Source organism: Aptenodytes patagonicus, chromosome 16 (assembly GCF_965638725.1).
Source record: "Aptenodytes patagonicus chromosome 16, bAptPat1.pri.cur, whole genome shotgun sequence".
NCBI lineage: Eukaryota > Metazoa > Chordata > Aves > Sphenisciformes > Spheniscidae > Aptenodytes > Aptenodytes patagonicus.
This window is the reverse complement of record NC_134964.1, coordinates 7,842,610-7,856,420: the sequence shown is the minus strand read 5'-3', so window position 1 is coordinate 7,856,420 and position 13,811 is coordinate 7,842,610. Positions and strand designations below refer to the sequence as shown.

General features: G+C 45.3%; 1 protein-coding gene across 1 annotated transcript in view; it reads right to left on the bottom strand.

Annotated features, from left to right (window-relative positions):
• The window catches only part of ASPSCR1 (ASPSCR1 tether for SLC2A4, UBX domain containing), a 49,277-nt gene extending 37,400 nt beyond the window's left edge, over nt 1–11,877 (bottom strand). Inside the window, 4 exon segments of the mRNA XM_076353905.1 lie at nt 5,501–5,601; nt 10,509–10,620; nt 11,624–11,679; nt 11,779–11,877. Coding sequence (XP_076210020.1) covers nt 5,501–5,601; nt 10,509–10,620; nt 11,624–11,679; nt 11,779–11,877 — 368 coding nt within the window.
• Nucleotides 11,878–13,811: the final 1,934 nt, after the last annotated feature.

Here is a 13,811-nt window from a genome sequence, read left to right as displayed (position 1 = left end):
ACTTAAGCCTACCACTTGTACCTTCAGGGACTCATTCTCTATCTTGTGCTTTAATTTGTGAGCGTCATACCTGGGGGATGGAACAGGGAATGACTATAAGAAAAGGCTGTCAGTGATCAAGGCTGGGTTCATTCTGATTTCTCCTGGAAAGGAGTTTAATGAACGGAGTTCCACTACTTAAAACATTTTGCCTTCAGCACCGTGTAATTTAAACATATGTATTTTGGGATGCAATATTACCACACACAAAGTTATCTCCAGGATTTATGTAGGAAAAGGATCCTTTAAGTAATAGTCAAAATGCTTTCAGTCAACTGAGTATCTAATTCTGAACTGACTACGTACATAGTGAGTCTGTGCTGGGGCCACACTGACTACTGCTGTTAGAAAGGCTTCTACTTCATAGCTGGTAAGTCCACAAATAGGCATGCAATAAACCCCACCATTATGGAAAAATCCACCTTAAGACAGGGATACCATTTTCTGTTCAGGTAAGAAGGAAAGAAAATAACCCTTAGCACTTCAGCAATCTGCTTGCGCAGCAGAAGACAAGAGTCTGCATACCCAAATGCATCTTACTACTTTCAGTGCAGCAGTTCCAATAATCTTAAGTATCATCATAATGTTCAAAGTTACTTAGCAACAATAGCTTTGCCAATATTATCTTATGTAGTCTTTCTATTATGTCCAAAATACGTCACAGATGAGCAGCTTAGAAGAATATATATACAACCAATGTCTTACCAATATTTTAACATGAACCTATTTAGCCCAGCACAAAGTGACAAAACAAACTGAACGGGGAAGGAGTCAACCAGTCTACAGAGCAGAAAATGAAGGGAAATAGCCATTAAGTTCTGGGAAAATTCATCAAGGACATTTACATTTAGACTCAAAACTCAGCTTCAATGAAATGTAAGTGAAATAGCTGGAACCAAAAGTCACTCAGGCTTGAGAGAGCCACCTGGAAAATTATGATACTCAATCCTTGAGTAATCCTCAAGAGCAAGAGCACATCAAAGAGTTCCAGCTGGAGGATGTGGGGGAGCGAACCTTTTAAGCACAGACCAGAATTGAGACTTCTGTTTGGTTTAATTGTAGCAGTCTATCTCCCGTCTTGATCTAAAGGTTAAAACTTAAGCCTTTTCTAAATAAAACATGCAACAGCATGGTGATATGGGACAAGGTGAGTCACAATGAAACTGAGAAGCTCCACTAGCTAGAGTTAGCAAATCCAGACAGAGTAACCTGTAAAACCAGTCCTGAGGGTCGGGTCTGGTTTAGGGAAGTCAGGGGCTGAGAACTACTTCCAGACCAGCTGCAATAGCTCACAAGGGGTTTATAGTCCCGAGGTACCGTTCTTTCAGAGGTACCGTTCTTTCAGAACACTTCTCCCAGTCACTGCACCAAATCCCATTGTGCAGAAAGCGACAGACACACCTAGAGCATCCAAACTATCACATTCAAGCTTCAGATCATGAAACACAGTTAACTTTCTAACTCAAGATGAGCAACCAAAACAACACTAGAATAGGTCTGCCATCATTTGCCGTTCTGCAATTAGTTATTCTCTGTCAAGGACAGAAAGCTGTATACAACGCTCTGCAGGAATCAAGAGATTAAGTTCCTAATATAGAATGAGCACAATCTTGTGATTCAAGACCCAGGCTCCGACCTCCCTCACTGCTTTCACAGCAGTAACTGAGTAAGTTCCAAAGGCCAATGCTTGATGAGGAAAGGCAGAAAAAAAAAAATCTTGTCTCTTGATTGGAAGATTGGAACAAAATAGCACCTAAGAGACTACCTTTAGCACACCATAGCAGGCTACGTGCGCTCAGACTTTTCCAGACAATTGAGGAGAGCTAGTCATCCCTACCTTATTTTCAACGGATTTTGCTTCGAATCAGGATCAGCTGTATCCCTACAGGAATCCTCGATAAAAGTGCACAAAAGATAAAGGACTGCTGAGACATGGAGGAAACAATACAGAATCACAGTACAGAATCACAAAAGAGGCAGCCAAAACGGCCCAGAGAAATAAAAGCTTGAACCTCAAGTTGCCTGTCTATCAGGAAAGGTGGATGATCACCATTTAGGAGGAGAGAAGCCGAGGCACAATGGAACACACATCCTCACCAGACAGACCCATAAGAGAGCAAACCAATTTGACTTACACAACCTAGTTTCATTCACCTTTCCAAAACTGCTTTCCACTTCAATCCAAGCAACTCTTTGGATTGAAGAGCCTTCTAAAAATGTATGGAAAATATCTGAACTTAATGAGTGATACCACAAAAGTAGCAAAGAGTCATAGTCATTGTCAAAACTGTCTTCAAGTGTCCAGACTGCAATCACTTCTATGTAAAACAGTCTACAAAGCTGCCGAAGCTGCCACACAGGCAAGAGTGGGAGACAGAAAAGCAAGTTCTCCCAGGCCTAATGCTAAAAGGGTATACAACGCTTGTGCCCTCAACCAGTCTCTGCAGAACAGACTCCAAGGAAAGATCCCCCAGAGACTTATTTTTGTATAACTCTTGGAAGCCAGCAGGCTCCTCCTCCAGCTGCTGTTAATCCATTACATGCATTCACTGAGGCAAGCACACACATCAAACACACTGTCATTTCTTTGATGTGCTGTTCTTCAGAAGGGGAACGGCAAGCAGATTAGATTCCTTCATGTAGTGATCTGACAGGGCCTGTAAACATCTTGTGCAAGGACTGCCGCACGCTGAGAGGAGGAGCAGCCTTACAATAGCTTCCAGACCTTCTTCAGACCCAATTAGCCAAGATGGACGCTGGAAACCCGGGGGAAATTCCAGTGGATTTAGAATACTTCCCCTCACGCACTTAGAGCAGCTGAGCATTCCAGGAAAACATCTCCAGTTGGAAAGTCAAAGGAAGGATTCAGCAAAAGTCAACAACTAGCTGACTAGTTAGTCAACTGAGTCAATACACACTGAAAAGCAGCACAGCCCATGAAATCTATGTGGATGCCTATAGATCCAGCTTGTTTTGTGATTAAGTCACACGCAGCATCTTTGCTCCTTGTTGAACTTAAACATTTGCAAAGTCCATCCAAACATCTGAGCTCAGCTTCCAAAGGACAGAAAAGAACAGCTGTGCCTTACGAACTGAAGTTAATAATGCTTAGCACACTGTAGCAGTTAGAATCTCAAAAAGAGCAGCATGTACATTAACTATTAGTATTACAATAACCTGTAACAAATAAAACCACTCCAGAGGAGCAAAATTATACAAAAAGCTCAAAATTTAAACCAAAGAAATAACCAACTAATGTGCGAGAAAGCCACACAAAGGCTATTTGTCACTGTCCATAATTACTACCACCACCAGTCTATCAGTTCCCAAACTGCAACAGGCACTCTTCTCCTCCCAGAGAGCACAAAGTATGTAGTAAGGTACAAGAGGGGCCTTAAAACACCCAGGAAAATGATACCTGGCTTTTCTTGCCTACCTCTTCCCTCGATCAAAAGAAAAAGAATTCTTTTCTCTCTAGCATTTACATGAAGACTGTCCCTTTTGACTTAAGAGTTAAATGCCACAGTGTAGACCTGGTCCCTGACCATTAAAGACGAAAAGAGAATGATAAGTAAGACTCATTTATATCACTTTAGAGTCACTGGACTACCTCAAGCATTTCCTCAAACTATGGTTTGATGATACAAAACGTTGAGTAGGAAAAACTGACATACGCCATTCCCACCCATCTGTTGCGTCTTCCTTTTGAATCTTTGTTCCCAGACATGCTACCCTTCTTGTCATAACTGCCTATGAGAGACAACCCTTAACTGGGTTAGGAAACTTATCTACCTGAAAGATAACGTAGGGAAAATACTGTTTTTCAGCTGAATCAGCTACTTAAGCTAATTCCCCATAAAGCTGCACAAACAGTATGAGGGGAGTTAGACAGGAGGGCAGGAAGTGAGCAGTAACTGTTCAGTCCCCTACTGCTACACAAAAGATGCCCTCGATCCAAACTCCCTCCCTTGGGCCAGCACTAGTCACTCCTTTGATCTTGTTATGGGCCAGTCAGAGAGCTAAGCTAGCAGAAAACTAACAGCACATCACTGGGAGGCTGGAAGAATTAGTTCCTTACCCTGGAAAAAGCTCCGGAGCAACTCCAGTCACACAAGTCAACTTTGCAACCCTGACTTAACGAGATAACGTCAGCCAATTCAACCCCAGAGCCATGCTGCTTAGGCTATTTCAATTGCAGTGTAGAACAAGCAACTTTAAACTTTAACTGAAGTAGTTTATGCTAGTACATATTAGTCTAGTACTAACACATACCCATAACCAGTCAATTACTACAGCTCAGCTAACAGGTGACAATCCATCATTTTGCAGGCTGTAACTGTACCCTAAAAGGTTGAGCTTATCTGAGTGCTACTGCACCATCACCCTTACTACTGACTACTTATTTCATAGCTTTTCTAGCACCACAGCCTTGGAGACTTCAGAAGTTTTGACATAGAAAGGTACTGTCTCTTTAGGTAAGTATTTAACGGGTTTGAGAAATTACAAAAGTAGTTCAAATTTGCACAATACCATAGCACAGCATCTGTACAGATGAGCAAGAGATTCAAATGCAACAGAGCAACTCGCAGAAGGTGAGGAATGTAAGAGAAAGAACAAGCTAGAAATAGAGGATCTGAAAAAAACATTTTATCAAAAGAAAGGTAAAGCCAACTACAATAGAAAAAAAAAAGAAATTTAGAAATTTTGTTCAGAATAGAATGGCTGTCACAGCTTCAAGGCTTCATCTTCCAAGCCATGACAAAAATAAAAGAACTGTCTTTGGAGAGAAGTTTATTAGCTTGACATTTCAAAACAATACAGTATTTTTAAGTCAAAACTAAAGACAAAACAAAGCACTGAATGTAGACTGGACTCTAATAAGATTTCTAACCAATGTATATATTCAGTAAATGTAGGACCAGAAAGTCTTCCGTTTAAACAGGATCTAATCAGTCTTTTGAAGATTCCACATTAGCCTGCTGAGAGCTCCAGATTTCCTTGAAGAACTTGCACAACAGCAAGCCTCAAAAGCAGTAACAACTCGCTTAAGAACGAACCCCCTCCACCACATGGAACCGCAGCACAGAAATACTGGTGATCAAGATAATCTAAGGCTACCATCTCAGCTCTGGCAGTAACTTGACTTCAAACAAGTTGCTGCCAAAGACAGGTGCAGCAATATATCCAGTTATAGTTTCTTCCTAGCCTTAGCAGTTTGTTACCAGTTTATGCCCTGAACCAGGAGTGCTACTCCAGGATTAAAAAATAACAATAAAACTATGGAGTGTCAAATCTGAAAGAGCAAGGAAAAGGCAAATGTCTGTGTTGTAAAGGAAAAACCACAGTCAAATAAATACAAATTCTACAAATCTGCAGGATTTAGCTGGATCACCATAACAACAGCTAACTACTGGCATGCAGAGATCCATCCAAACAAGTATTTTCTCACTGCACTGCTCACCTGATCTTTGCAAAATGGTTGAGAAGTTCCCACAAAGTCTGTTGACAGAGAAAGGTGTCTTGTAAACGGGAGCCATCATCTAATTGTAATGCGATCCGAACCTATAAGAAAAATACACTGAGTTAATCCGAAAATTGAATGAAAACTTTTTGCTCTTCACAACAACTTTTTTCAACATTTCAATGCTCTCTAGAACCCGCTATCCAAAAAAACATGACTTCCTTCTAAATACTTGCTGCAAAGGATTACATTAGTTAAAAATGCAGAGGAGTATTCAAATTGTTATTTTAGAAGTTAATATTTAGAATAGTTCTATTCTGCTATGAATACGAGTATTATATGTGAGGATCTTATGAGAGACGGTGCCAAAGGCCTTACTGAAGTCCAGGCAGACAATATCCCCTGCTTTCGCCTCACCTACCAGGCCAGTCATCTTATCATAGAAGCTTATCAAGTTGGTCAAGCGTGACTTCCCCTTGTTGAATCCATGCTGGCTACTCCTGATGATTTTCCTGTCGTTCATGTGCCTGGAAATGGTTTCCAGGATTAGCTGCTCCATTACCTTCCCAGGGACCGAGGTGAGGCTGACCCGCCTGTAGGTCCCTGTGCCCTCTTTCTCGCCCTTCTTGAAGACAGGAGTGACATTTGCTTTTCTCCAGTCTCAGGCACTTCTCTCAATCGCCATGATCAAAGACTACCAAGAGTAGCCTTGCAGTGACATCTGCCAGCTCCCTCATCACTCATGGGTGCATCCCATCAGAGCCCATGGACTTATGTATGTTCAGTTTGCTCAAGTATTCCCTGATCTGATCCTCTTCCACCAAGGGTACATCTTCCTTGCTCCAGCCTTTCCCCCTGGTCTCTGGGACTTTGGATTCCTGAAGGCCGGTTTTGCCAGTGAAGACTGAGGCAAAGAAGGCATTCAGCCTTTTCCATGTCCTGTGTAACCAAGTCCCTGCCTTGTTGAGCAATGGGCCCACATTCTCCCTAGCCTTCTTTCTGTCACCTATGTACTTAAAGCAGCCCTTCTTGTTGTCTTTGACATCCCTGGCCAGATTCAATTCCAGTTGGGCTTAAGCGTTCCTAACTTCATCCCTGGATGCTCAGATAAGGTCTCTGTCCCTCCCAAGTCACCCATGCTTGCTTTCATTCTCTGTATGCTTCCTTTTTGTGTTTGAGTTTGGCCAGGAGCACCTTGTTCATCCATGCAGGCATCCTGGCATTTTTGCCTGACTCCCTATTCGTTGGAATGGACCGCTCTTGAGTGTGGAGGAGGCAACCCTTGAATATTAACCAGCTTTCTTGGGCCCCTCTTCCCTGCCATATCCTGAACTGAAACATATTCAGACAAAGGCCAATGCAAGCGTCCCAAATAATGTGTCATCATGAGCAACTGAGATGTTCTGTTTTACACTAGCTGAAACTTTACAGCAAGGGTCTTCGCAGCTATATAAAATGAATTCTAATAACCCAGACAGGATTGATGCAGCTGCATAAACTAAAACACCAACTCAGAGCTCTGTTGACTTAAGCATCAATTTGCAGAACAACTTCCCTGAGGCAGAACAAACAGTATACTTGCACATCCACACAGAGGAACAACGAACACGGTCCAAATCTATCTTTGAGTTATTGAAGACCTAACCGACTATTATCAGTCCAAAGAGACTACGTGTGTAACTTGGCACTCACTAATGCTTCCTAAACACAAAATTTTGACGTACAATTTAAGAGTGAATTAATCAAAAGTCTCAAAAATAATTCTGGATGTTCAGTTATCAAGTTCTTCAACACCTGCAGAAAAAGGTAAAGGGCATCTAGCTGCCTATTCTAACAGGCCCTTTCCAATCTGGAACGTGAACATCCACATCCATTAGCAGGTGCTCATGCAGATCCTACATATTCTTCAGGGAAGTGCTACCAAAAAAAAAAAAATCCAAGGCATTTCTAAAACGAATACACTGAGGACAGTCCTGAAGAACTTCAAACTCTTGATGGTTCCCAAGGGAAAAATCCAGCAGCTGACCAAGAGATGGAGAACGGCAGACCACTTCAGGCGTTATCTTTACCTTTTATAGAATGTTCAGCCTTCTTTTTCAAAATGTGTAACTCTTAAGTTTTCCCAATTAGCTCACCCGTCTAAAGAAAAGTTAAAAAAAAAAAAGCCCCTATTAGATAGCACCTAGTGCCTCTAGTCAACTATGGTTTTCTGAAGTCCACAGAAAATGGCCTTATTCAAAAGTCTGAGAAGGACATAAGCCTAGGACATCAAAGGAAGCTTTCTTTCATTCTGTGTTTTCATGTGTCCCTACCAACAACCTCAGTGCATCCTCTTTCTCTCTGTGAGAACGTGTGTCTGTGTGTGCGTGTGTGTGTGAACATTGGGGGGGGGGGGATGAGGGGAGGGCACAGAGAGAGAGATGGGGAAAAGTAAGACACCACACACTCCGGCAATCTACTGTGATTTCCTTGGAGGAATATGTTTGTCATCTGCCTCGGCTCCTACCAGTTCTTGCAGGACTGCAAATTGTGATCTGCTGGAGACAGGAATTTTTCTACATAAGGAAACAGTGGCATCATCAACAACTAGCCAACAGAACTAAGTCATTTCATCCCACCACTAACACAACCTCCTGGTTTCTCCTATGCTGGAGACAAGCCTTAGATTACTCTCAGCTACAGCAGAGTGATGACAGCTGACATCACCATTCTATAAGAATCCAGCCCAGAAATTCAGACTACCAGTTGCATCAGTTTTTGGGCAACAGTTCAAAGCTAAGCATGTCACGAAAGTCACATTCAGTCAATTAGAAAAGTCTTTTTAAAAATCCGAGACTCTATATAAAATGAGAGACCAGTGCCAATTATCTTCTAAGTTTACAAACATATAAACAAAAGGCTAACAACTTTAACTCTACGACTGTACGGATGGTACCCCTAAATCACCTGCCATCACAAGGGGAATTTGTTCAATTTTTCACTAAAGAACTGTCTTACAGGAATCAATGATTTTTACATGCGAAGGCAAACCCAAAAGCATTCTATTTTAAAAATATCAGATTTGCTGAAAAAACTCATGATTTATCGAAACCTGTATTCCACCTCTAGGGGTAACTGCTGCCAACGCACCGCAGGAAAGCAGACCTACTTCCATGCACATTATCTCAATAAAAGAGACAGTAACAAAAAGCACAGAGGCAAATTCATCCCAACATTACCGCAGCCAGCCTGCAGGATTGAGTCCACATCTCAACTGCCACTATATTAGGGCATAATGCTAGTGTCAGTTCTGGTCACAGAGTTATCCAGCTGTCTTATACTTCCCACAGTATTTGACACTAGTTCCCTGTGGCAGGGAATTCTTTTGGTCAATTGTATTTTGTACCAAGTATTTTCTTATACTGCCCGTAAAATTCTTCCAAGTGAAATCTCTGTTCTTCGTTTATGGGACAGCAACTCTGTTTAGACTGCACCTTTCACAAGCGTATTTGCTGTATCTTCTCAACTCCACACAATAGCAACAAGCACGCCAAGGGAAGCCTCCCTTCTGTAGATTCTTCTGCTGAAATACAACTAAACAGTAACAACTTAAACTTTCATTAGCTCTTCTCTTTTGTGATCTCAAGTAGCGATTCCATGTTATAACCCCTCTCCTACAGTACGCAGCCCTTCTCACCCTTTCTGATATGCTGCATATATCTTCTTGGGGAAAAAAAAAAATAAAATCACTGTTTTCCTTCAGTACAATACCTCCCAAACTGGATGCAAGTGTCAGATAAAGTCAACACTGTACTATTTTAATAGAAACACTTTCCTCTGGAAGACGAACTCCATGCCATCACAACTTTTTTTAACTGAAAATTTTAAGCAGATGCTACCAGCTTGTGGTATTTTTTTTTTTAACTAAATACGCCATTTGGAGCACAAACTTCTTTCTACCACAAAGTCAGAAAGAAAACATTAGTGCCAAAACAAAGCACATGCAAGTTTTACAGAGGAAAAACATGGACATCAGTGACCCCCAAAACTACGTTGTGCACCCACAGTGAACTAGAGCAGAGATTCCAAAACCTTCTCACACCACAAAATTCACTTTTCAATGTATATATCAGTTTATCTTTGTGACAGCTAAGGCAACTGCCTATAACAAAATACCACTAACACCATTTGGCAGACAGATATTAAGAGATTAGCACTAGTAGACCGGAAACTTTCACAAAAATTGAGGAACTCCATATGAGGAAGTCAGTAAGAAAAGAGATGACTGTTAGTGATAGACAAATTTTCATTCCCAGGCTACTTAAATAAGATCATACATCATTTTTACCACATAAAATGTTTACGCTCATTAACATCTATGCATCGTTTTAAAAATTATGCCTCCAGCTGTTATAACGACATGGATAAGAGATTTTTAAATGTCCTAAACGTGACAATAATTCCTACAGAACACGGCATCCGTAAGCCCTTTGCAAATGATACTAAATAGGGACATTCAGCAACTGCTAAACACAGTACACGTCACAAAAAACTCTGAAGCTGTGTCAACACACCATGAACAGCAATGCTGGGAAAGAAGCAAAAGAGAATCCTGTAAGAATTTGAGATTTTAGTCAAAATCCAGAGGCAGACAACAGCAACTGAAACAGAAATTAGGAAAGGGAAATGAGTTAGCAGCTCAACTGCTGAGCAAAGTCATCAGTGATGTTCAGCTTCTTACACATTCATGACTACTAGTTTTTCAGCTCCCCAAAAGGTCTCCCTGTGTGTCTCCTCTCTCTCTCTGTGTTCCAGCACAGAGCTGGAACTCCACCATCATAGAGACTGCAAGCAAAGACTTCCAGCTACTAAATTACCATTTTCCACCACACCTCAAGCAGTCTTTGGGTGGTCTTCCACTCAAGCATTGTCCAAGCCTAACCACACTCTTGCTCATTAGATCTGACGAGATCATATCCAGCACAACTGATAACTGAACAAATCGGGTCACATTGTGAAACGAACATACCGTGTTTCCAATTCCCACTCTGTGAGAGACTGGCACCATCTCCAGCTTGGCATTGTTGGGCAGTCTGGCAAATCTCCACTGTAAAGAGAGATCCAACACGCTCCTCTGAAACCTAAAGAAGAACACAGCCCATGAAGACACCAGGAACCATCCTATGCCACCTTCAGATCACTTCAGGGACTGGCAACAATGCAAAGTCCAGGTATTGAGCAAGAGAATTCCCCGCAGGCTGACTAGAAGCCATAGAGCATGATTCAACAACGCACAGAAAACAGTCATCAACAACAATTATTCTGCATACCAAAAAAGCTGCAGTTTGTAGAGGTCACAGATAAAACACTCAAATATATGTTCCTCCTCAGGCTTTAAGGGATAAACAGCAACTGAATACATATTCAAGCCTGGGCGTCCACTGTTAAATAAAAAGGTACTTATTTTACTGCCACTCAGACAAATAACCTCTTGAATATGATGCCACAAAAGTATACAGTGAAACCACCAGGTAAGAGAGAAGAGTCCTACCAGCCTGTGAGCTACCAGAAGTGCGTGCGTGGGGAGGGACATCTTCGTGGAAGTTACGCAGGATCTCGGTACCTACCCCAAAAAGCAAAGGGAACTTCGCACGGGGAAATCGGGAGAGATTAATTTGGACAAAATAACTTTGTTGGAGAACCGTAGCCCGTGGATCCCTCTCTCCCCTGGGATGACGGTGAATAATCTCCTCGTGCATTACCCCGCGAGACCCACACAGCTGCGGCAAGGACTAAAAGGAAGACTGACCTCGGTGAACAGCTCGAGGACCCCCGGATCCCTTTCAGACATCCACCCGCCAGCCACACGCGCGCTCGCGCCGAGGCCCGGCCGCGCTCGCTGCGGAGCAGGCCTGCCGGGACGGCCTTCGGCAGGGCGCTGGCACCACGGGCAGGCCGCGGGCACCCCGCCGACAAGGCGGCGAGCGGCTCGGCAGCGCCGGGCCCCGCCCGGCCCGGGAGAGCAGCCGCGAACGGGCCAGGCGGGGCCTCTCCCACCGGCGGCGCGGCGCAGCCTCCAGCCGGGCCCGGGCCGGGCCGCCCGCCGGCCCGGCAGGGCGGAGGCGGCCCCGCGGTGAGACTCACTTCAGGCCGTACTCGCCGGGGCTGCCGCCCTGCTTCCTGCAGACCTCCTCGAGGATCTGCGGAGAGAACAGAGGCGTTACGGGCCGGCCCGCAGCCCTGCCGCCGCGCCGCGCCGCGCCGCGCCGCGCCGCCGGCCGCCCCCGCCCCGGACCCACCTGGAGCAGCACCGTGCCGGGCCCCACCCGCACCGTGACCCGCCGCCCGCTGGGGGCCAGCACCGACACCACGGCGCCCCCCCCGCCCGCCGCCGCCATCTTCCCTCCCGCCGCGGCGCCGGCCTCCGCGCGGCTGGGGCGGAGCTGGGCCCTTGGGCCGCCCCCGCCTGCAGACCGCGCCCCGCCCCGCCCCGCCGCGGAGGGGACGGGACGGGACCGGCGGCCGCGGGCGCGGTGGGGGGCCCCGGCCCGAGGCGGGACGGGCAGGCGGCTGTGCGGGGCCGCGGCCGGGGCCGGGACTTGGGCGGGGGCCGGGGCGGCCGCGGCGGGAGCTGGCTGCCCGCGGCGGCCCGGCGGAGCGGACTGCGAACGGGGCTTGCAGTCCCAGCGGCACTTGGAGCGAGGGGAGGGAAGTCAAATGAAGGATGCCGGGCAGACAAAGGAGCGTGCAGCGGGTGCGCCTTCCAGCGCCTTCCCTCGGCCGGGGGAGCGGGACGGGAGGGCGGAGGAGATCCCCTGCCCTCCCCGCTCGGTCGAGGGAGGCGGAGGCGGTTCCGGGGCCTGGGCGGGGAGCCGGGCGCAGTCCCGGGGCCGGGGCCGCCGCCGTCCCGCAGCTCTGCGGGGAGCTGGACGGGGGAACAGCCGACATTTCCAGCAGCTGTCGACAACGCGTGGTATTTTCCGTTGGGTTTCCAGTGTTACGATCAATCACCTGACCTCTGAGGAAATAAAATAAGATTTTTGTCTGGCGACGTAGGTAGTAATCCCCCAAATCCGAGCACACCAGCCCTGCGAACGCCGCCCCGAGTCGGCAGGCTCCGCTTGGGGGGCTGGGCACTCGCACGCTAAATTTACGGCAGGACATCTCTTCCGCGGGTTTAAGCTCTTGCCTCTCTGCCAAGCAGCGATGGCAGTGACTGGTAACTCCGAAATTACCTGCGTGCACAAGAAAGGTGCTCCTTGGCAAAACAGAAAAGCTATTGCAACAGCCACATTTCAGAGAGAAGAGGGGAGCTACCACGTTCCCGCTGTCAGATGGGTGTCTAGACGGTGTCACAATCAGGACACCGGTGGTAAGAGAAATTACAGCATCCCGCTGCCTGCGAAAGCCATTTCTTCTGGCCAAACAAAAAAGGAGAAAGGGAAAAATGTTGATTGGGCATCCCATGATCGGTGTTGCAAACTCAGCCGCTCAGATGAGATGACTGCAGCTAGGGAACCAAGATTATCTTACATTTTACGACACAAAATTTCTCAGAGACTTTATTTCATTTATGAGCTTCCCTTTCACTCTCAGCACCGCCTTTTCAGCGTCGAAGGCGGCTCTCAGAGATTCAACTACAGTCCGTTTTGTTTGCTATCATAAAAAAACTTTTAGTTTGGGTAACCACTGGAATCTATTTAGCCTAAGTTGTTACCACATGCCAAATACTTTCTCTACTTCTTCTATATTTATCATATATGTTAAGCTTAAGTCCGCACCGCCACCCCCAGCGCCCACAAAAATGTCTGCTTTGCTTGGCTTATAAAGGAAAAAGATCCTTTTAAGGAAAGACACTTTTGTAAAAGATAACACTTGCTTGTTTTTACCATATCGGCAGCATGAGAGAAGGGAGAAAAAGAGAGGATGGGAATTTTAATGATGGAGAGACATCCCCTTGCTTATGCATGTGGATTCCTAAGTCCACCCAACACCGTAACTGCTCAATAAGATGTAGTAATAGTAATAAAGGATGTCCTGGTGTATAACGCGTTGTTTAAAAATAACGCTTAAAAATGTCTTTACATTTGTTCTTTCCATTCCGTCGGGAAGTATCATTGCCATACCACTTACACAGCTACAGCGTTCAGGATATCGGCATCCCAGTCCACGTCTGTAATTCCCAAGCACATTAAAATGGTTTCTGTCGATGTATTTTACTTTCAGAGCTGGGATGGACAAGAGGTATATATATGGCCAGTTACCACAGAACAGCTGATTAGTAACTTGTCAGTCCACATCAGCTGAATGACTTTCAATCATACGTCAATAT